The 24,546-nt window shown below is 41.0% G+C and overlaps 1 protein-coding gene across 5 annotated transcripts in view; it reads right to left on the minus strand.

The window, feature by feature from the left end:
- The window catches only part of LOC127656723 (kinectin-like), a 64,920-nt gene that overhangs the window by 35,362 nt on the left and 5,012 nt on the right, over positions 1–24,546 (minus strand). For 4 of the 5 annotated variants that reach the window (XM_052145204.1, XM_052145201.1, XM_052145202.1 and 1 more), the window contains exons 2-11: positions 10,716–11,326; positions 8,443–8,622; positions 8,143–8,292; positions 7,928–8,058; positions 7,711–7,824; positions 3,348–3,470; positions 3,083–3,195; positions 2,183–2,327; positions 1,042–1,126; positions 751–959 (exon numbers count right to left, since the gene is read on the minus strand). In XM_052145204.1, coding sequence (XP_052001164.1) covers positions 751–959; positions 1,042–1,126; positions 2,183–2,327; positions 3,083–3,195; positions 3,348–3,470; positions 7,711–7,824; positions 7,928–8,058; positions 8,143–8,292; positions 8,443–8,622; positions 10,716–11,326 — 1,861 coding nt within the window. The remainder of the gene's footprint in view (positions 1–750; positions 960–1,041; positions 1,127–2,182; positions 2,328–3,082; positions 3,196–3,347; positions 3,471–7,710; positions 7,825–7,927; positions 8,059–8,142; positions 8,293–8,442; positions 8,623–10,715; positions 11,327–24,546) is intronic. The other variant, XM_052145203.1, reaches the window with a different exon arrangement.

The raw sequence follows: 24,546 nt of genomic DNA on the forward strand, positions 1-24,546 counted from the left end.
ACTACCAACAGTGTAGGGGAAAGTAAAAAAAAAAAAACTTAAATGACTACAGAACCATAAAGAAAAAGTGGAAGTGGTTTGACCAAATGGACGCTATCTAAACCGGCGAGTAATGGGAGGGAGAGTGCCCTGAACTCAGCCATGGCTGGAGTCTATAATGGAGGATGGTACTCTATAACTATATACTCTGCTTGAAAGCTTCACTTTATTTAGTTGACCAGCCACTGGAAGCTTGCTTCTAAAACAACCAGGCCAATTTAACTGTTACACTTGTGTAAAATCACCATGCAACCACTGCTTTATGCAGCACAATGAGCTAGTAGCTAAGACCTAACGGTCCTGTTATTGTTTATTGTCACATTTAAAATGATGTCACGCAGTAGAGGCGGCGCAACTATGACGATCAGCCTATAATCCCACCCACGCTGAGGCGGCACAAAAGAGCAGTGCAAAAGCAAGCTCAGAAAAGTAAAGCGATTAGAGCAGGGTGGTTTCTGAGATTAATTGTGTAGTAGTCGAGTGGTCATGTGATCCTAACATGGCAGCCTCCATGAGGGGACCCTCTCCATGTAGAATAAAACAGATTTTATAAGGTTACTGATATGACCGCAGTCTTCATCTCAAGTGGGTGGTCATGATTATTATATCTGTGTTTTAAAAGTACAATTACATTTCTTTAGGTGTTACATTTTTTAATTACTTTGTGCACCATTAAGGTGTACTGATACAGTGGGCTGCAGTGAGAGGTACCTTGATTTGCTCCTGTAGTTGGTCGTCAGGTTTCATGGTGTGCTGTGATGCCTCTATCAGATGCAGGACCTTCTGCTCCAGCTGCATGACCTTCTGCTGCTCCTGCTCTTTACAGATGAGCGTATCCGTCAGGTTGCTGTGCAGGTTCTGGATCTCCTTGTTTTTAGTGGTGATCTCTGTCTCCACTGACATCAGCTGATTCTGCAGCTCTGAGGGGACACAGGAGGAATGGGTTGTGTGTCTGTACAGAATGCTTCATGTCTTTAAGGTAGTGTGTGGGTGTGTTCCTACCTTGTTTAGCACCCTGAAGCTTTTCTCTTTCAGAGTTCACGCTGAGCAAAAAGTTCTGCAGCTCTTCCCAACGACGTTTGGCATCCTGCATCGAGAGAAACAAAACCAGTATAATTAAAATTTAAAAAAAGTGAACTGAACAATATTTTTCAGTAGCATGACTGTACTATTTTCAAGTAAACACTTAACCTCATGACCTTCCAAATGTATACTGTTATTTATTTATTCATTTTAGAGTCTATTCTGAGTTATACACTAGGGACCATGGGCTCTCAAGCTCCAAAAATGGAAAACCCAACCTTACCAAACAACAAAAACAAAGTTTCACGTGGAGATCAAAGTGGCATTTGACGCTGGTGTTGACACTCTGATGCGAATCATGGACGCAGATTCACAATTGCTTTAGCAAAGCGGATAGCCACAGCCTACCGGCTGATTAATACTGTGGAGGATGAGAGTTTGAGATTTAATGTCCATTGCAATGAAAATGCAACCTATGGTGAGACTAGTTCTTTCAATTATTGGGGGTAGTGTTAATAAAGCATTATATTGTTACATATTGATTTGTTTTAATTCCCAAGATGGAAATATATGCATTTTGATAGGAAAATAAGTATATACAGTGTCAAATTTCAGTATTTTCAAAATATGTGATTAATCGTGATTAACTAAAGAAAATGTATCCGATTAAATCGCAATTAAAGAAAATGTATCCGATTAATCGGCATTAACTAAAGAAAATGTATCCGATTAATCGGCATTAACTAAAGAAAATGTATCCGATTAATCGACATTAACTAAAGAAAATGTATCCGATTAATCGCCATTATAAATTTTAATTGACTGACAGCACTAAGCAAAAACAAAAATAGAAAAGTTGATATAGTCCATTTCTTTTGATGCTAAATAATATGATGTTTGGACCACTTTTATGGTGCTTTTAATGTGTTTTTTGTTCCTTTTTGGAGCTTGACAGCACCTAGTCACTATGAACTGCATTGAATGACAAATATTGTATGACATGCGACATAAGGAATAGTAAATAATGACCACATTTTATTTACTGTTTGGGTGAACTAGTCCTTAAAAATGAGAATGAGAGATGATGTAATGAAGTGTATTGAATGGGTGTGATGGGCACCTCCAACTGGGACACATTCTGCTTATAGTTGACTTCAAGACTCTTCCGCTGCAACTCTTCCTGCTGCAGCTTGTTTTTGGTGTCTGCCAGCTCTTTCATCAGACTGTTGCATTCAGAATGCAGTTTATTCAGCTCAGATGACTGCCTAAAAAAAATAAAAATAAATAAAAAAAAACACACACACGTAAACTATCGATGTTTGCAAAAGCATTATGAAACCTTTCCTAGTGGTTTCACAAATCCTGAGACTTCAGTCTCCTGCAAACTCCATGTGTCGAAATATGAGCACTAGGAAAGTGTGATAAATAGCCAACATTTACAACATTTTCAATATAATTTAGTTGGTGAAATGTTCAATACCACATTAAATTAAAAGTGCTTTTTTATTTGGCCATTAAGTTTCCTAGAGACTTTGCCAGTAGGCCAGATTCGACTGATACAACAATTTGTTAGCATAATCACTTCAAAAATGTTTACAAATGTCCATGTGTTCATTCTTTTGGTCATTTTACATTATAAAATTAGATCTTGACAAACAGTGCGGTTTATTACTATATATTGTTATAGAAATAAAATATGATAAAGCATTAGACTTTTTGTGTTTATTTAGTGAAAACTGTATGGAATATATGCCTTGATTACGTTTAACTAGAGTGTTATTGGATTTTAGGTTTGCTAAAACTAAACTCAGCAACAATGTCTGTTAGGTCAAAATGAAGGTTTCAATTTTCAGAGAAAAAACTAATAAAAATCACCTTTAAAGCCATTTTAGAGCAAACAGATATGTAAAATAAAGTTACAAAGCTAAAAAATAAAGAGATATTATAATTGTTTAGCTATACCACCAGTAATGTGCACTTTAACAGCAATGGTGAATAAGAGGAAGTTGATAGGACTCACTTGGTTTCCATCTGGTTGGTGGTGGAGCATCTTTCCACAGCATCTCTCAGAATGCCATTCTCCTGCTGTAGTCGAGCAATTTGACCCTCCAGCTGTTCTCTTACCTGCTGGAACTGCAGAGAGAAGGTACACTATTCTGAAAAAATGATCATGCATAAACAACGCCTTCTTATGTATCTTTCATGACATGCATTGTAAGATCTGGTCTATTAATATGTAATTTCTCCTCTGCGGGACAGCCTCATCAGTTACTGATTTTGATTACCTTAATCTGCATCTCCTGATAGCTCTGAGCTTTAGTCTGCATGATGTCTTTCTCTCTGGCGACACGCTGTTCATGCAGCATAGACTCCACACGGCCAGTCTTCTGCTTCTCAGCCTGCAGTTCCTGAAGTTATCATTCAGTAAATTACTGCTATGCTCACACCACACAAAATCTAACGTGCTAATATTTATTAGGGAAAGACCAATATATTGGCCAATATTGAGATTATTGTCATCAGCAGATAACTGTGCCTGCTTTGCCATTTGAGAAAAGTGGACATTTCAACTAATGTCACTTCCAAAATCTACAAATAACTTTGTCAATGGATAGTGCACATTCTGTTTTCATTTAAAAAAAATAAAAAAATGTAATTGCATTTTATTTTATTTGTATTAAATGTTTTGCGATTTTCTCCCCTTTTCTCCCCAATTTGGCATGCCCAATTCCCAAAGCGCTCCAAGTCCTCATGGTGGTGTATTGACTCTCCTCAATCCGGGTGACGGAGTACAAATCTCAGCTGCGTGGACAGTCAAATCCACGCATTTTATCGCGTGGTTTGAGTGAGTTACCGCGGAGAAATAGCACGTATGGAGGCTTCACGCTATTCTATGAGGCATCCACGCACAACTCATCACGCGCCCCACCGAGAACGAGAACAACATTATAGCAGCCACGAGGAGGTTACTTCAACCCAAGGTTACTTCGAACTTGTGACTCCAAGTGTAATAGTCAGCATCTTTACAAGACCAATATCCTATCAATGTCATACCCACATTAAAATGTTAAATCTTTCCAAAAGTTGTCATGATTGAACTTAACTTAGAATTTCAAACTCTCGCCCAGTAATTACTCTGATTTAAGTCTCAAAAGCCTTTGGCACAGATAACACCATAACAATAAATTCATGACGAAATGAATGACTTGTTGTTCAGTAAGTTTTTGATTGACTAAAAAGAACTGACTGATAAGAGTCATTCGTTTGGTGATCTGACTATCTGGGTCATGCTGTATGTTTCCAGCTGTAGACTCTAAAGAACTGGCTCAAAAGGGTCATTCATTGAAAATAAAACAAATTAGCGCCCCCATAGGTAATGGGGTACAAATATTTAGCACATAAATGGACATGTAATTTATCAAATGAAAGCTCTCACTCTCAGAAATGTGACTTTACAATTAATTTTGTTGCCCTAACATCACAGTTCAAACTATTTTCAAAAGAATAAAAAAAGAAATATGATTTCTGTAAGTGATTGTGGCAGGGCGGAGGGTGGGGCCGGTTCGTGATCCTACGCACCCGGTCCCGTATTAGGTTAATCAAGCCTCTGAGGTTTAAAGGCTGACTGCAGAGTATCGTGCGGGAGAGAGAGATCGTTAGCGGACATGTCCGTCATGTGTGTGTTTGTGTCTTCTTTTAAGTTTACTATTAAACTATTATTTATATTGAAAAGCCAGTTCTCGCCTACTCCTTTACATTGATCCCTTTACACCGCGAGGGGAGAAGGGGCTCCTAGCCGACTGCCTGGAGCGGTCAGGGCCGCTGCCAGGGGCGCAGGAGTCGCCCACCGGCCGCTGAAACGCGGCGGGGTTTCAGACCGCCGACCGCGAGCGGGGAGGGGCTCACTGGCGACCGCCTGGAGCGAGAGGACCGCTGCCAGGGGCGGGGGAGACCCCTTCTGTTCCCTGAGAACGCGGCGGGTGTTCCGTCCGCCAGGGGCTGGAGGACTGCCTCGGATCCGCCCGGAGAGGCGCGGCTGTCGTCCGATAGAGGGTGGAGGAGTGGCCGAGGAACAAGCTGCGGCGTATCGGAGAACTGCAGAGTAAGACTTTTTTTTTCTTTTTTTTTCTCATCTCTCTCTCCTCTCTCTCTCTCACTGTCGCTCTGCGTTGGCCTTTTCCCGCTTTTAAATTTTACAGTTTTTGGGGGGTACTACACTGTTAGAGGAAGTACCCCCCCATTTGAATAATTTCTGTTTCCCTCCCCTTGTCCCCTCCCTCGTCCAGGTAGATGGGGATGACCTGCCGGCAGACTAGATGTAAAGCACGCCCTCCCCCAGGGAAAGAGAACGAGCCCCCTCCCCCGGGGGCTCCCCAGCCTGAGAGAATGAGGGAGGAATGTGGCAGGGCGGAGGGCGGGGCCGGGTCGTGATCCTACGCACCCGGTCCCGTATTAGGCTAATCAAGCCTCTGAGGTTTAAAGGCCGACTGCAGAGTATCGTGCGGGAGAGAGAGATCATTAGCGGACATGTCCGTCATGTGTGTGTTTGTGTCTTCTTTTAAGTTTACTATTAAACTATTATTTATATTGAAAAGCCAGTTCTCGACGACTCCTTTCCATTGATCCCTTTACAGTGAAAAAAAAAAAGTATCTTTTATGCTCCAATAACTGCTGCTGTAAATAGCTATATATATATATATATATATATATACATACATACATACATACATACACACACACACACACACATACTTTTACTTTAGTAAGTTAGTAAGTTAAAAATAGCCATGTTTTACTTGTCTGTGAGCTTGCTTGACCGAATAATCCAATGTTATATCTTAAATGTTCAGAACAAAATATGCCACCCTGAAGGAAAAGCATGCAAAGCAAATCATCAGAAAATATTTTTCGACTATTGATGATAAACAATTTTATATAAAATCGCAAAGGGGAGGATCTCAGCTTTTTAATGACACCAAGATTGAGAGAAACTGCATAAGAGAAGTTGGTCCCCCTTTATACAGTTGAAGTCAGAAGTTTACATACACCTTAGCCAAATACATTTAAAATCCGTTTTTCACAATTCCTGACATTTAATCATAGAAAACATTCCTTCTCTTAGGTCAGTTAGGATTGCTAAATTATTTTAAGAATTATTCAATCGAATTGAGGTCAGGGCTTAGTGATGGCCACTCCAATACCTTGACTTTGTTGTCCTTAAGCCATTTTACCACAACTTTGGAGGTATGCTTGGGGTCATTGTCCATTTTAAGGACATGGTAAGACCCATTTGCGACCGATATTGAGATGTTGCTTAAAACTATCCACATCATTTTCCTGCCTCATAATGCCATCTATATTGTGAATTGTACCAGTCTCTCCTGCAGCAAAGCACCCCCACAACATGATGCTGCCCAACTGCCACCCCCATGCTTCTCGGTTGGGATGCTGTTCTTCAGCTTGCAAGCCTCACCCTTTTTCCTCCAAACATAACGATGATTATGGCCAAACAGTAAAACAAATTTAATTTCATCAGACCAGACAACATTTCTCCAAAAAGTAAAATCTTTGTCCCCATGTGCACTTTTTTATGGTGGTTTTGGAGCAGTGGCTTCTTGCTTGCCGAGTAGCCTCAGGTTATGTTGATACAGGACTCGTTTTACTGTGGCTATAGATACTTGTCTACCTGTTTCTGCCAACATTTTCACAAGGTTCTTTGCTGTTGTTCAGGGATTGATTTGCACTTTTCACACCAAACTACTTTCATCTCTAGGAGATAGTATGTGTCTCTTTCCTGAGCAGTATGATGGCTGCGTGGTCCCATGGTATTTATACTTGCGTACTATTGTTTGTTCAGATGAACGTGGTACCTTCAGGCATTTGGAAATGGCTCCCATTGATGAACCAGACTTGGAGGTCCACAAAGTTTTTCTGAAGTTTTGGCTGATTTCTTTAGATTTTCCCATGATGTCAAGCAAAGAGTCACTGAGTTTAAAGATATGCCTTAAAATACATCCACAGGTACACCTCCAAATCAGTAACACCTCCTATCAGAAACTAATTGGCTAATTGTCTAAAGGCTTGACACAATTTTCTGGAATTTTCCAAGTTGCTTTAATGCAGTTAACTTCTGACACACTGGAATTGTTATATAGTCAATTAATAGTGAAATAATTTGTCTGTAAACAGTTGTTGGAAAAATTACTTGTGTCATGCACAAAATAGATGCCCTAAACAAACTCCACAACTCCAATCTGTGGAGTGGTTCAAAAATGAGTTTTAATGACATCAACCTACGTGTATGTAAACTTCTGACTTCAACTGTATTAGGTGTCTTTAACTACTATGGACTAACATTGAAATATATACAATAAAATATATTATTGTGTAACTATGTTGTTCAGCAAAATTCTCACAGGATTCACATTTTCTGCTAATGAGCTCGAGGTATGGGTAGTTTCAGTGTTAAAGTAGGTTTAGGGGTTAGGTTAACAGTGTAACTAAAGATGTAATAACATACAGGTACTTTAAAAGTAAGTACAATGCAATGACACATATGCACATAATGTATCCAGTGCTTACATAGTTAAAGACTAATCTAGACCAATATAAAGTGTGTCAGAGAGGTTTATAAGACAAGTTGCTAACCAGGCTGAGCTGTTTGACTTTGCCCTTGGCAATGGATGCCTCCTCCTGTAGTGTGCTCAAAAGACGCTCTTTCTCTGCTAGCTGCTGAACTGAGGGCTCAAACTTGGCAGCAGACTGTGAAAGCAAAATCAGAAACTTGATGACTCAAATTTTCTGTTTTCTGCAATGAATATGCATCGATTTAATAATAAAATTTAAGTGAGCCTCATCCTCTAACCTTATACCAGGTGTCCAGCGCATTGGGACTCTTGTCTCGGAGCACCGAGACCAGACTGACCACATCGGAGTCTGACAGCACCAGACCACTCAAACTGGCCGACAGCTCCTTCAGCTTCACCTCAGAGTTCTCTGCACAAAAACACACATGACAGCTGACAATCAGACCACATTGTGATTATTTTAGTACATAATTGATCTAAAAATGCCAAACACCTTTGTTGGTTTCACTCTTCTGTTTCTTGCTATGTTTGGTGATAACAGGAGCAGAGGACAGGACCTCATTGTTTTGGTTGTTCTGGTGGTTGGTTGGGGCAGCGTCAGTCTGCGTGACCGGGACTGAAGACAGGACATGTGCCTCATCCACTGAAACAAACATGTGACCATAAATGTATTAATTAAAAGTAGTTAGTTTGACAGTCCCTGTGTACTGTATGCTTGTTGCATGGGAAAGAGCAAAATTAAAATTTTAAGTAAATTCCATTTTTGGGTGAAATATTCTGTTATGAAGCTTACATGTGACAGCTGGTTCCACCTTCTGCTTTTTCTTCCTCCGCCCGCTGCCACTAGAGGTGGTTGGTGGTGCTGACGTGGTAACAGTAGCGGCTACATCTTGTGCTTTCACCTCTATGATCACAGGCTCCTCCTTCACTGCAGGAGGAGACAGATCAGGCTGAATCTCAGGTGGATGCTCTTCTGTGTGACAAGAGAAAAAAATTTGACCATCTTCATAGACAAAAATACAGAACAAAAAATGGATCTACCAAGATCAGAAAATAACTTCAGTGTTTTAGACTTGATACTATACAAGATACTAACTTTTTCAGAAGAAAATATGATTGCTGCTTGCCCACGCAAGGTGATGTTAAGGTGTTTTGTTTGGCAGCCAGGGTGTCATTAGGTGCAGTTGGTAAGTATGTTAAAGGAATAGCTCACAATAGTTAAAAAATGTACATTCTCACATTCTTCCGACGAACACAAATTAAGATTTTTAGAAGAATTTTTCAGCTCTGTCGGTCCTCACAATGCAAGTGAATGGGTGCCAACACCCAAGTGATTTTTGGAGCTTAAACATTTGGCACCCATTCGCTTGCATTGTATGGACCAAAAGAGCTGAGAAATTCTTATCCCATCAAAGCACTATCTCCACGTTTATATCTGCGTCTCCCACTGAACGAGTTTATAAAATAGCCTTTGTGTAATTTTTACAAAACATTTATTTTTTTTTGTGAACAGGGTGTGCAAAACTTACTACAGTACTTCACCCAGTAACATTTTTGAATTCAGTTCTTATTTATTAATATTATAAACCAATAATTGTTTATTGTTGTCCAGTTTGTCATTATAATATGATACAGTATTACTATTTTTACTTTAAGGATTTGTTGTATAATAATAATAATAATAATATATTCCTGTATTATTTACTTTCACCTGGAGCTTGTATTCTGACGTTGCAGTGTATTGGTTCACCATGTATGCTTACAGGAGAAATTGTCGTGTGAACACCCAAGTAATTGACTACATTTACATGGACACCAGAAAGTGGCTTATTGCTAGAAAGTAGCGTTCTGGTTTACATGCACATGTATACTCCCGTATACATGTGGCTCAGTTAGTAAACAGCTTTCCTCTTAAAATCTAAAATACCAGCAAATTTCTGCAAATTTGTCACTCATTTTCTAATGCAAATGAGCTTGATTTTCACTGGAAATGTTTGTCAGAAGATTGCAGCTCTTCACCAGTAGTGGTTATCTTGCAGAAAACCTTGGGAGACAATTAATATTTTGCCGCAAAGCTTGTTTGTATTTGCTGCAAGTTTATGGCAACTGTCAATTTTTTATTAGGGTCTCTACAGCAATGTAATTTACCCACGATACTGGTGTAAATAACAAACACAGTATCTGAGGAGGACTTCACTATTTTATTCCTTGTTGCTTCGCTTTGTTTCCAGATATTCCAGAGTTCTTACTGTGTTTGTTTCCTTAACTTTCTATTTTGACCTGCAGCGGAATTGCACTGCAATAGTGGGGTTTCCCCTCTTACATAAAACTCAGGGATTCCCCAAATATACAAGCGCATATACACGAACATGAGGGAAAAGTTGATATTTTATATTGGCGTGTATAAATGGATATAGTTTATAATGTGTGCTTTTTTTCACTGTACTCCCAGAAATGTTCAATTCTTTCCACTTTGTTGAATTGTTGTTGGGCTCCATCCTATGATGCATGTTATCCGGTCAGTTCATGCACATGTGCACTCTTTAAAAACCTGCAACAATGCTGCTCATACGTATACATGACCACATAAGCCGCGTTCTGGGTGTTAAACCACTTTCCCTTAATCTCTTAAATGGAGTAAGGAAGGAGTTACAGCAAAAACCCTGGATTAAACCATTTTCTTAAGTGCATGTAAACTTGGTCACTGTGAACAACCGTCTCTAATATTGCTCAGAAACATGCAATAGATATCAAGATTTTCATTGATAAATGACTACATAGAATATGATACACAAGCCACACGGACTGCTTTTATGATACTTTTGGGTCCTTATTTAAACTTTAAAGTGAGGATCTGTCATTATATTAATAAGACAATTTTATTAAATTGTGAAATATTAATTAAAAATGTTTCTATTATTCAGTTAATACTTGGTGTTAGTGGAAATTAGTAAATTATGAAATCATTTATTTTTGGGGTGAACTATCCCTTTAAAAGGCATGTTTGTGGCCACATACACACCAACTGTTTGACATGCAGTCATATTTGTAGGTAAATCTACCTACCAGACTCACTCTTCTGCTTCTTGGACTTCTTTTTGCTGGTAGTGTTAGTGGGGGCAGGGGGTGTGGCTTGAGGCTGCAGTGGGCTGGACTGCTTGGTCAGGGGGATGGGTTGCTCTTTACGGACAGCAGGTTTGGAGCCATTGACTTCCGGTTCTTCAGAGACAGCAGGGGTAGGTGGGGTGATACGAGCAGGGAGGGCAACAGTTGGTGCAGCTTTTGGCTTCTTCTCTTTCTTTTTTCTCTCCCTTATTCCAGACAGAGGCTCTGCCTGGACCGGAACCGCAACAGGTAGAGTCACGGGTACCGCCTCAAAATCGTCATCATTTGAGGCTGGGCGAGTGGCATCAGATGTATCGAAATCCTTTAAGTCTTCCTCTGACTCGCCGCCTCCACCTACACCAGTCTCCTTCTTCTTGTTCTTCTTTTTCTCGCTCTTTTTCTTTGTATCGGGTTTGGTGGGTGGCAGTTTAAGATCTTGTTTCTGACGAGCCAGAACCTCATCATAGGAAGTTTCTTTCATGAAGAGCCAGAAAAAGAGGAACATGAGAGCAATGACCAGTGACGGTGCAAGGATGAGGAGGTACTGTGAGTCAGCCACGTCCAGCGCCATTCTGGAGAAAGAGATGAATGTACAAATTAGAGAAGTGAAAATCTTACTTTTTAAAATAGACTAGTTCAGGGGTATTTCATTAAAGTTCCAAGAGGTCTGGATCACTACGTTTCCTTCCAAGCAAAAGGTGCAGCCAATAAAAACTTTGTGTAAGTATGGTATGAAACGATATATAAAAAAAAAAAAAATAAATAATTCTTTTTATATAATAAATTTAAATTACATACAAGTTGGCAACAAAAGTATATAAAATAATAATAATAATAAATTAAAGAGTCAAAATAGTCTCTTCAAAACTGCTTTGTCCAGTATACACCAGGGGCAAGGATGAGGACAATGGGGGCCTGGAGACACAGCCAAAGTAGTGGGATCTGTGTGATCTTCCACCAAAAGATTAAAATATTTTATTGAGTTCATCAATTGGAGTGCACTTGGATATTAATATCAAATATTTGTTTTGAAGGAGAACAAAAGCAGTCCAGTATTACTGATTGAATATTTTTACATTCAGAATATTTTTTATTATTATAATTTACATTCAGATACTTATGTATGAGGCATTGGAGGCCTTGTGACTGAGGAAAGATATTGTATGTGGGATCAATGCTATCCCTTGAGAGAAAAAAAAAAAAAAAAACTGGACCATTCAAGTTGTCCTTCAAGTGAGAATTTACATTTCAAAAGTACAGCTTAAAAACGGTGTTTGCTTTAGTTAAGTAAAAATGGGTTGACTATCAAATAATGGAACTGTTCTTATAATCGGAGAACTCTAATAGGCTTCCAACAAGTCATTTCAAAGTTTTGGTTGGCTTTCCTTGCCAAACATACCAGAGATAAATAACATCTCTGATACATTTTTACAAAAATCAGAACCAAATCTTTTGTTTATTATGAAAGGCTCATAAATGGCTAATAAATAAGGCATGATTTAGAAGAATAAAAACATTATAGTCTAAAGGTTGCACCACGTTAACTTGTCCCATCACAAACCTGGCTGAGCTGAATTATAAGAGTCAAATCAGACACATGAAAATTTATACACTTTGCTTAATTCTCATGTTCTGCAGCGTGTTTTAGCAAAAGATGCTGGTGTCCATCTATATTGCTGCATATTGTGCGTCCTGCGGAGCAGGGAAATGGTATAAATGAAGCATGTTTGGTGCTATAGAGCCTCTATGGCCCTAAATGCTTGCGGTTTATTAGCTCTGTTGTTTTGTTGCACTGCTCACATTAAGTGTAAAAGCATTAAGATGGGGCAACCATTGTTATGATGTCTCACGGTCCGGATGGAACCAATCAAATCCAAACTGAAACATTTAGGAGCCAAATGGCTGTTTTTATTTGCCCACATGCAGAATTGCTCAATTTAGATGGTTGTTCAGAAGCGATATAGAAAACCAAAGACAGCTAATAACAGATAAATCGGTCCATAGTTTAAAAAATCAATTATATTATGTACACATTTTTAAAAATGATTGTTCTTATTCTTCCCTTCTTCATAATTCTGGACTTTTCATTGTAAATAAGACAGAAATACACCATTTATTTTGAAATGCATGCAGTCCCAAATGCTCTCATAAACATAAGGGAAACAAATGTGCATCTTACAAATCACTTACAATTTAATACATTATAAACAATACAAAGTGAACATTTTCATATAACAAAATGAGCAGTATTTCATCAACAGTAGAACATCAGCAATCGCATGTTATAAATGTCTGGTGTGCCAGTCAATAGTGAACTTACTAATGCAGCATCAGAAATTAATAGTCATTTGTAACATCTAACATATTTCTTCACATTGTAGGCCTGGATATACGGTGCATTCAGAAATTATTCAGACACCTTTTTTTCACATTCTGTTATGTTGCATTCTTACACTAAAATGATTTAAATAATTTATTATTCACATCAATCCACACTCCATAACAACAAAGCAAAAACCAGATTTCTGATAACTTTGCAAATTTTTAAAGAAAAAAATTAAATATCACACTGACATAAGTATTCAGACCCTTTGCTATGTCACTTAAAATGTAGCTCAGGTGCATCCAATTTCACTGGATCATCTTTGAGATGTTTCTACATTTTGGACTCCACCTATGGCAAATTCAATTGCGTGGACATGATTTGGATACCTGTCTATATAAAGGTCTCACAGCTGAAAATGCTTAGAGCAAAAACCAAGCCATGAGGTCAAAGGAACTGCCTGCAGAGCTCAGAGACAGGACTGTAATGACAGATCTGATGAAGGCTACAAAAAAAAAAAAAAAAAAAAAAAAAAAAGGGTTGCACTGAAGGTTCCCAAGAGCACAGTGGCCTCAATAATTCTTAAATGGATGTTTGGAACAACCAGGACTCTTCATAGAGTTGGCCACCCAGCCAGACTGAGCAATTTGGGCAGAAGGACCTTGGTAAGAGAGGTGACCAAGAAGCTGATGATCACTCTGGTTGAGCTACAGAGATCATGTGTGGAGATGGGAGAAACTTGTAGAAGAACAACCATCATTGCAACACTCCACCGATCTGGGCTTTATGGCAGAGTGGCCAGACAGAAGCCTCTCCTCAGTGCAAGACACATAAAAAAACGAACCTAACGGACTCTCAGACTGTGAGAAACAAAATTCTCTGTTTGGCCTCAATTCCAAGTGTCACACCTGGAGAAAACCAGGCACCACTCATTACCTGCGCAATATCATTCCAACGGTGAAGCATGGTGGCATCATGGTAGCATCATGCTTTGGGGGTGTTTTTCAGCACCAGGTACTGGGGACTGGTCAGGGTTGAAGGAAAGCAGAACACTGCAAATTACAGAGATATCCTTAATGTAAATCTGGCCCAGAGAGCTCAGAACCTCAGACTGGGCAGAAGGTTCACCTTCCAACATTTACATTACATTTACATTTATGCATTTGGCAGACGCTTTTATCCAAAGCGACTTACAGTGCAATTATTACAGGGACAATCCCCCCGGAGCAACCTGGAGTTAAGTGCCTTGCTCAAGGACACAATGGTGGTGGCCATGGGTTTCGAACCAACGACCTTCTGATTAACAGCCCTGTGCTTTAGCCACTATGCCACCACCACTTTGGGACAACTCTGTGAATGTCCTTGGAGTGGCCCAATCGAACATCTCTGGAGATACCTGAAAATGGCTGTCCACTGACAAAGTTAAGGGTCTGAATACTTATGTCAACGTGATATTTCAGTTTTTTCTTTATCCTAAATTTGCAAATTTATAAAATTTCAGTTTTTGGCTTTGTCATTATGGAGTGTGGAAAATAAAGCATTTTAGCATACGCCTGCAACATAATATAATGTGAAAAAAATGAAGGGGTCTGAATACTTTCTGAATGCACTGCACAAAAAAATACGATAATTACTTGCGTAATTATATTTATATCAATTATAAATTGGTGAATGTATTTTACAATGTATTTAATTTGTAAAAAGTATTTTACATAATTATTATGTAAACATATGTCCACAGTATAAAATGCGCCGAAAGTTAATTCCGGTGGGCCAATATTACCCCTTAAATGCAAAAGTTAATTTCAGACAATTGCAATGATGGCTGATTCACTGTATGATTCATTGAGAAAGGGTCTCGGATTCCAGCTGCTTACCAGAGCACTCGAGTTTAAACCAGTTTCTTGAATATTATAAAGACCCGGTTCAAAAGATTACTTTGTCTACGAAACAGACATCATGGCTCGCACTGTTTGCTGTATACATGCAGCAAGCTCATTTCAACAGAAAGAGTCATCTGCTTGTTCGTGAGGGTTGGATGCAGAAAGTAATGTTATCGCGGCAGTCGCATGGCCTTCACCGGCTCAGATTCACAAGATCGTGCAAAAGCCAATTTAAAACTTTTCGCAAGGTGCTTCAAGGGCAGATGTGCCTGCACGTCTGTCTCACCTAAAAAAATATGCTTATGTTAAAAGGACAATGTTTTACTGTGTCATTCAGCTCCTCAGTTCCTCTTCTGTCACTCACGCAACGTTGTGTCGAATGAAGTGACAAGGGGTTTTCCTAGGACACCAAACGTACCTCTGAACCTGAGAAAAGCCCAATGTCAAGTTGGCAGACAGAATTTGCATGACCCGCCCCAGACATACGGGTATAAAGGGAAGCGGGGCAGCGAGTGCCAGTCAGAATTTTTCTTCGGAGCCGAACGGTTGTGCAACAGCAAGCAGAGTTCACCACTGTTTCAATCACCTCTATTTCAATCACCTCTACTGGCGATAAGCACTGCTGTTGGATCTACGGCGCGTTTCTAGCTGGCGTTCTCTCTCTCTGCACGCTGTGCAGTCTACGCCCCTAGGCGCTTCGACAGTGCTTTCAATGCCTGAGTGTTTCTCCTCCTAAAAAGAGTTGATTTCCTCTAAAAGAGTTTGAGTTCCCACTCATAAAAGAGCAATACACAACAGGCGTTGAACGTCCTTTTCAGGACGCATCTTTTTACAGATGTCCTTCCGCCTCGGTGTAGTTCCTGGATGCGGTTGATTTCTCTCCACTTCTGACGGTCATAAAAGCTGCCTCGCGCACACGGAGGTCCCCCAGGTGGACAGAGCAGTTGAGATCCACTTGTGTTCCTAGAACGCCACCACCTGGTGGGACCGCTCGGTACTCCCCTTCAGAGCCAGTAGAAGGACGTCATCACTGACCTCGAAAGTCTACAGCGCCACCGGACAGGCCGCCTCCGCCCTGCATGCCATGGTTCTCCTGCAAGTTCACCAAGCCAAGGCACTCAAAGATCTGAATCTGGGTAGTTCCGACTGCGACGTGCTGCATGAACTGCACTCTGCCATCGACCTCGCTCTGAGCCCCGAAGGTCACAGCGCAGGCACTCGGGCAGGCGATGGCAACCCTTGTGGTCCAGGAGCGTCACCTCTGGCTGAAAATGGTTGAGATGCGTCTCCCAGCTTGGCCTCTTCGGCGACACTGTCGATGACTTCGCCAGCAGTTTTCAGCAGTGAAGCAGCAGATGGCACACCTTGCCACGGCGCCGCCAAATCAGCGCGTCCCACCTGGCGGAGCAAGGTAAGTGCTTACAGTCCTTTCTCAGCACTCAAGCCTCGGGACGCTCTTCCGCCTCCGATACGCTATTACCTGGTCCCCCCTGCCGCGAAGCCCCACCCGGTACGTCAAAAGCGATCGTCCCGTTAGTGCCCCTCGCTTGGATGGACTTTCAACCCTTGGACAGACCTCTACTTTCTGCGGACCGGAATCCCCTTGCAGCAGGTGTCCAGACATGTCGTGGTGACCACACACGCCTCTCGACAGGGGGTGCCGTGTGCAATGGGCACGCTGCCGCTGGTCCCTGGACAGGACCCCAGCAGCGTTGGCACATCAACTGGCTAGAGTTGTTGGCTGTATCTCTTGCCCTACGGAGGTATCTCCCACTAATCCGGGGCAAGCACATCTTGATCCATTCAGACAGCACCGCGACGGTAGCGTACATAAATCGCCAAGGCGACTCAGGTCGCTGCATGCCACTCACATCCCTGGCAACTGCAACATGACGGCGGACACACTGTCGAGGCATGTTTCACCCAGCGGAGAGTGGAGGCTCCACCCCGAGGTGGCCCAGCTGATATGGGACCAATTCGGCAAGGCACAGATCTCTTTGCCTCCCAAGACAACTCCCACTGCCCTCTCTGGTACTCCCTGACAGGACCTCCTGTCGGGACAGACGCGCTGGCACACAGCTGGCCCCAGGGGCTGCGCAAGCACGCATTTTCCCCAGTGAGCCTTCTTGCACTGGTGCGGTGCAAGATCAGGGAGGACGAGGACAGTTCATCCTGGTGGCACCTTAGTGGCCCACCCGGGCCTGGTTCTTGGATCTTACGCTCCTCGTGACAGCACACCTGGAAAATTCCCCTGAGGAAGGACCTTCTTTCTCAGGGACGGGGCACCATCTGGCACCTCCACGTCTGGCCCCTGGCCGGGATGCGGAAGATCTAGCTGATCTACCACCTGCAGTCGTAGACACGATCAACCAAGCCTGAGCTCCCTCCACCAGCTCAAGGCCCTCTCCCTGAAGACGGCCCTCCTGATCGCATTAGACTCCATCAAGAGGGTTGGGGACCTGCATGCGTTCTCTGTCAGCGACACCTGCCTGGAGTTCGGTCCCGCACATTTTCTCATTTTATCTTGAGGCCGCGATCGGGCTACAAGTCGAGTTTGTACATCCTGGAAATGAGAGATAGAGAGAGATATATATATTCCAATTTCACACAGGAAGTGTGTAAAAACTTAAAGTATCAAATCACAGAAATGAAAGTTAAACATACTTTAAAATATATATATTTTAAAGTAAACTTTATGATAATGATTAATTTTATAGTAAAGTTAGGGGTGCAACAATTTTCTTATCGTTTAGTTTAAATATTTCTGTTGTCACAGTCAACTAACTGAAATTTCAGTCCTCCTGATCACCATAGTCAGTGTTTAACAATAGATTATTGCCACTGATTTTATATTATCTCAACCTATCTGGCAGCAAAGTCAAATGGTGATGTTAGCTGAGCTTCGAAGGTATATACACTGCAGTAACTCAGCACTCAGTCTCTTTCGCTATCTCGCCTGATCAAGTGTAAAGTGCAGTGTCAAGTGCAGCTTACTAAGAGCAGCAAAGTATAATCCTGGCAAGATGTGACAGTACGCTCTTCTACCATTCGATGGATTCGGATTCCTTTCCTAATTTTAGAGTTTTCAATAGTTTTGGTGAGTTTGATACAATATTTAACTTGTGAAATTTTTTTTGGCTCATTTGTGACACTCTTTTGGAGCTTTTCCACTGCACGGTACAACTCAACTCGACTCTGCTCTGCTCGCTTTTAGGGGTTTCTCCAATGTGGATAGTACCTGGTACCGGATACATTTTTTAGTACCTCGGTCGAATTTCCAAGCAAGCCGAGCCATTACTAAATGTGATGTGAAAATCCTGCAGATCACAGATTGGTCAGGGAGAATTGTTACTACCAGTGTCACTGGATTTCCGACACGGGACATCAACCCGCTAGTTTTAAAGTTAGCAACAGCAATAACAGTATCGTTTGTTCATGTGACTTTCGAATTGTGAAAAAAGAAATGGCTGTGCGCAAAACCATGCCGTGGTCAATAAACGAGGTGCAGATGGTCCACGCGCCAACTGAAACGAAAAAGTCTCTCAGGAAGTGTCTCAGCTGTTGGACGCACACAGCTACCACCGGATCTGCCAACAGTGTACGGAACAGTTAAAAAAAAAAAACTTAAGTGACTACAGAACCATCGAGGAAAAGTGGAAGTGGTTCGACCAAATGGACGCTAATCTAAACCGGTGAGCAATTAGAGGGAGAGTGCCATGGACTGGATCCACGATGGAGTATGGTATTTTATGTTAACTCTATACTCTGCTTGAAAACTTCACTTTATTTATTTGACCAGCTACTGGAAGCTTGCTTCTAAAACAACCAGGCCAATTTAACTGTTATACTAGTATAAAATCACCAAGCAACAACTGCTTTATGCAGCAAAATGAGCTAGTAGCTAACAGCTAGCTACTTTATATTATGTCACGGCAATAGAGGCAGCGCAACTATGACGATCATCCTATAATCCCACCCACGTTAAGATGGCACTAAACTGCAGTGGAAATGCAAGCTTAGAAATGTAAAGCAAGTAGAGTTGAGGCGAGTCAAACTGTAACGTGCAATGGAAAAGTGCCATTTGACCCTATATGCCATCTATTAGCTAACTTATTTGCATGTTATCCATGCTGACAATCTGACTGTTCACATTAACTTAATTATCAGCATACAGGTTTATTGAAGTGAGATATAGAATATCTGTGATTGCTCCATGGTGCAATCTGAAGGCCAGTTATTGTAGCAGACAAATTTCCTTCCAGCATTTTTGCTTGAGGAATTGCCTTTCGGTTCTTCCCGGAGGAGTAATAATTTTGGCATTCAAACCAAGACCATTGCTGCCCTTTCTTCAGAGATGGGAGGGCTGAAATGTCTCCGCAATTGCTTTAACCACTGGCACTTGCCACACCTGTAAGTGTCACAAGAGGATGATGACAGTTCATATTGGGGACCTGGCAAAGAGCCTCTTGACTTCCTATCTTTCAAATCACCTACAAGAGCCTCAGAATCTTTTTCCAAATCACAAGGAATTGGAGGATGTACCTGTACACCCCCCAGGGTTCAGGGATGGATTTGATTTTAGATTGGGTCATGCATAAGGCTCAATGGAGTAATGTGCGATGCTCTAATGCACAATAGGATGCACAGTTTTGCTTCTGAATAAGTCCTATTAGTCTGTAGCCTACATAACCCACACAGAAAATACAATCTTCCAGTTGATCCTTGCTACCACTAGAATAGCGGAGTTAACGAACATCATACCATCTGTTCCCCAGTTCCTACAAACCGCTCATTTGGGGAGGAGCCATGTGACCATGAGCTGGGTATGCTTACTGCTATGCTCTTGAAAGCACACTGCCATTTGATGGAACTTCCAGTTGTTCCCAGACATCTTTTTTTTCCCAGTCAGTTGGAGTTCCTGATGGCCAGTATGCCCCTAAGTGTTAGTCCCTCTTGTCAGGAGGTCAACACAAATGATGCTTCCCTCATGGCAAAGGGGGTGACGTGGATTAAAATGGCCGTTTGCGGTCACTGGACACCAGCTCATTCCACAAACCATATCATTCTGCTAGAGCTACGTGTGGTTTAAATGGGCCTCAATATTTCTTGCCAGTCCTGGCAGGCCACCATTTTCAGTTCGACAACACTTTGACAGGTTTCACCTGGAGCATCAATGTGTTATGATGTCCTGCATATGCTTACAACTCACTCACGAGATTCTCACATGGTGTCTGCCACAACTCGCACCATTGAGTACGGTTCATATTTTGGGGTCAAACAAACAGATAGTGGATGCTAAACCAGGGATAATGAAGGCATCATTCGGATGCAGTACAGGAGTGCAGTTCAGCAGAATGGCCTCACAAAATGGCAACTTAATGCGTTACCTCCTATTCCACTGTAGTGGGAGATGTTGCAGAGGAACTCCCACTGCCAGAACAGAGAGCTTCTTGTGGCACTGCGACAGCAGTCCATGGCAGCTTCCCCTCAGGAAGTATCTCCTCTCCCAGATGTAGGGCTACATATGGCACCCGGACCAATCCCGCCTGCAGCTTTAGGTTTGACATCTGGTTAAACCCTCTTCAAGAAGATTGTGACAGGATTGATCCTGCATAATTTATCCTTTCTTCAGCATCTTTTGGATAAAGACAGGGCAGTCTCCACACCAAGTGTATGCTTTCCACATACTGGTTAGTAGTTCTTCTCTTGACTCTCATGGCCTTGTCTGCAGTTTTCTGAAGGGTGCAAGACATTTGAGACCTACCCGGAATCCCCATTTTCCCCTGTGGGATTTGCCACTCGTGCTCACATTCCTGTGCTAATCTCCATTTTAGCAACTGCAGAGCACTGATCTTAAATGGGTGCCCTAAAGACCTCTTTTTTTTGATGGCTATAGCTTCTGCCAAATGAGTTAGTGAGGTACATGCAATGTTAGTGTTGTGTTTGTGAATTGTTGCCTCTGTGGTTGTCCTTTAACCCAATACATATTTTCTTTCGCAAGTCCTCCTTCCTTATTTCATAAATCAGACAAATTATACAGTTGCTTTTCAGCCTTCAAAGTCTGATGACTCAAGGGCACACCTTTGGTGTTCAGTGCATGCTTTAAAGCACTATGTGGAGACTACCACCAAACTCTGGCAGTCAGATCAGCTATTTGTCTGTTACAGTGGTGTGAGAAAATGGGCCTCTGTGTCGAAACAGAGGTTGTCACACTGGATTGTGGAGGGGATCCCCCTGGCCTACAAGGTGGCCCGGGAACCATTGCCTGATGGCCTGTCCTCTCAATCTACTAGGGCTATCTCCTCTTCATGGCCTATCTTCAGAGAAGTCTATTTGACTGATATCTGCACTGCTGCCTCCTGGAATTGATGCACTTTCGCTCAGTTTTACAAGGTTAACATTGTTCGTGTTAATTAGCGCTGCTCTAAAATATAAAAGACTAGTATCTTAATGGTAAACTTAGACAGACCTACTGCTGGTAAAAAGCCTACTACTGGTTCCTAAGTGTTTTTCTTTTGTTCAGCTCCTGTACAAGTAGTGAACCTGAACTATTATTATAATACCTGGTTAGGTAAAAGTAAAGTTCAGCAAAGCACTTCTTCACTGCTGTTTCTTGATAGATTAGCTGATATTTTCTCTGCACTGCCATCTCTCGTTTGGAGAGGAGTACAACCCCCGTGAGCATGAAGAATAAATTAGCATGCGTTTAACGAACAATCCATGTTTCCTGTTCTCTCGGACAACAAAGCACTTAAGTGACATTCTTGTAATTACGACTTCAGAAGTTGGATGTAGGATAATTCCGATTTCATATGAAGGTAGCATTTATCCCAGGTAAAGTATAAACAAGACTTAAATGAAACTTCATGCTGCTCCATAACTCTCAATAGATATTAAACCTTACCTGGAGATATTAAGCAGGGCCTAATCCTATAAGCAACAAGCCTACATTTAATGCATTTAGAGTCACAAAAATCTCACTGTCATTTTAAACAATGAAAGTTGAATGAAAAAGAAAAAAACGTGTATGCTCATTTTGTTACCAGACTACATAGGCTGCTGCCCATTTGTAGTTTCTCCAGGTTTTGATTGCATAATTAAATGTCATAGGCACAAAATCAACACACCTTCACAAGAAAATTACACACTAATATAGAGTTTATGCAAATTGTATCACATGGTCTGATAAGGATAACCAATAACAGTTTTACCAAAATAAATATTTTCCCACTCCGCTAGAAAACCTCGAAATGGTTTACATTTACTTGTTACAAAATCACACATCACCTCCTCCATGCCTCATTGGCTTGTCTCCAACAACCTCTCACAGTTGTATGATCCAATTAGTATGTGTGCTGAATGCAACAATCTGGGTTTACGTATTAACACTGAGCTCAATACCTGTGAGCGGGTGACGCTCACTCTGAGAATGAACAGGTAGTTGATGAATGATGTGTCCATGGTTTTTCTCTGTCCCAAACATTCTGCCTAAAATGTCCTTTTGTTTTTCATGGTAGAAAGTCATATGGGTTTGGAATGACAGAAGGGTGAATAATGTTGTTCATTATAGTGATTAAGTAGTTTACATTTGTATCCTTCAACAGTTAAAAAAATAAAGCATTTTAATGGTCAGGTGCCATGACAAAATTAACAAGTTAAAATGTTCCATTTAGTCTATCAAATAATAGGGCATAAAAGCTGTATGCATTATTATAAAATAATTAGCAAAATTCTGTTTAAAATGTCACACGACAGGACGCGTCAACTTTTTAAACAATATTTCATGTCAACTACTCATGTAAACATTAAACAGATGCTGGAATTGACAACATAGGCCTACCTACCCATGATCACTGCGCTGAAGAAAAATACAGGCACAAAACTTCTACCATTTTAAAAATACGTATCATTTCTTAGTTGAACAGATGACTTAGCCAAGCTATGCCAAGACAGAGCTACCATTCAAGACACACCCTTCACTAACTCAACTGACATCCTAAACTCAGTGCAGAGGGGCTTTGCAAGGAACAAAAATATCCAGCTGGGAAAATGTCACTCCTATGCACCAGTACACTGAAACTGTGCTGTCTCAGAACTGAAGACAGCACACCCCCACCCCCCAATGCTAATCTGCCTAAAGCTCAGCCATTGAAAGCCTCAGTGTGGCCCTTTAAAACATATATTTTCAGGATCAATTATAGTACAGTAGCAAACATGACAAATAAGCACAGTCTTTCCCATTATGCCGATAAAACAAATTCAAGTCACATATGCATTCAACTTTCTCTAGTTTTGAGTCGCTAAAATCATCATCAAGAGTTGTAAATAATAATAATAAACCATTCATTTATTTAGTGTTTTATATGGAGTGTGAACGCTTTACAGTAAATAGATGCAAATTGAAAAATCTTTTGTATTGAATGCATGGCTTTAGAAGGCAAGAAATGTATTTGAAATGTGTATTACTATTATGTTTTACTATAGCCTCTAAGTTGGTACATAGCCTTACCTGGTTCATTCACCCTCTGCCTATGCTGACAGAACAAAATATAATTATGACAAGGCAGCAAGAAACATTGCATCCTCCTAATGGAAGCCATGGAAATTAGGACATTTGGTTGAGTGCTTCAGTATAAAAGTGAAGCAAACAGAAACACTGTTGTGTTAGATGACATGCCTGGCTGCATTCTGCCTTCAGGACAAAGGTAAACATGCATAAGAAATGCCAGGTCCTGAAAACAGCCTTTTGCTCTCCGTCTCACTTTAGTGTGTTCAGTTTAAGAGATCCCTGTGTTGGGAAACTTGATAAGCCAATCACGTTAAGAATAATATTAAGGAATAACTTTTCATTTCACTGTACTATGAATCCATCCACCATACTGAATTTCTCCTTTCACATCTCTCATCTTTAGTTCACATAAAACTTCATAACCAATGAGGCAATGTTTGCAAGTGAATATGATGTATTGCAAACTCTTTATTTGAATTGTATCTTCATATTCTTAACAAGCATGAGTTGGAACGACTGTTATTTATAGATCTACTAGCCAAAGTCATGCGTGTTAATTTATGAAATATTTTGTCTTTCAGCTACCAGCAAGAGTGTAGTCCATGACTGCAGAATATGTCCTGTTAGTCTGCTAGAAAAATTACTAATTTAGAAAAGTAACACCTGCATGCATGGAAAATATGTGTGATTTTCAAAATTATGAATAATGAAAATTCTTGTGTAAAACATGGCAGACTAAGACAAATGCAGCCAAGGAATTCTGAGAACTGCACAAAACATGCAAGACATGACAAGCAGCTGTTGAGGTGCAAGCAAAACCTTCTCACTGCCCTTCCTTGCATATGATTTCTCAAGTAAGTGGGAAAAATAAAACACTTCTTTGGCTCCATACGTGTTAGATTCACACAGCTCTATGTAAAAAGAACACAAAGGAGATGGGTGTGGTGTGTTCATTTGCTCTGAACTCTGCATGCATTTGTTTGTCCTGTTGAGATGAAAATGAAAATCACCCAGAAGTGGTGTGCCTTTGGACCTCTCAACAGGATGAGGAGCTTAGCTAGACTCCATATGTTGAAG

Source organism: Xyrauchen texanus, chromosome 16 (assembly GCF_025860055.1).
Source record: "Xyrauchen texanus isolate HMW12.3.18 chromosome 16, RBS_HiC_50CHRs, whole genome shotgun sequence".
Taxonomy (NCBI): domain Eukaryota; kingdom Metazoa; phylum Chordata; class Actinopteri; order Cypriniformes; family Catostomidae; genus Xyrauchen; species Xyrauchen texanus.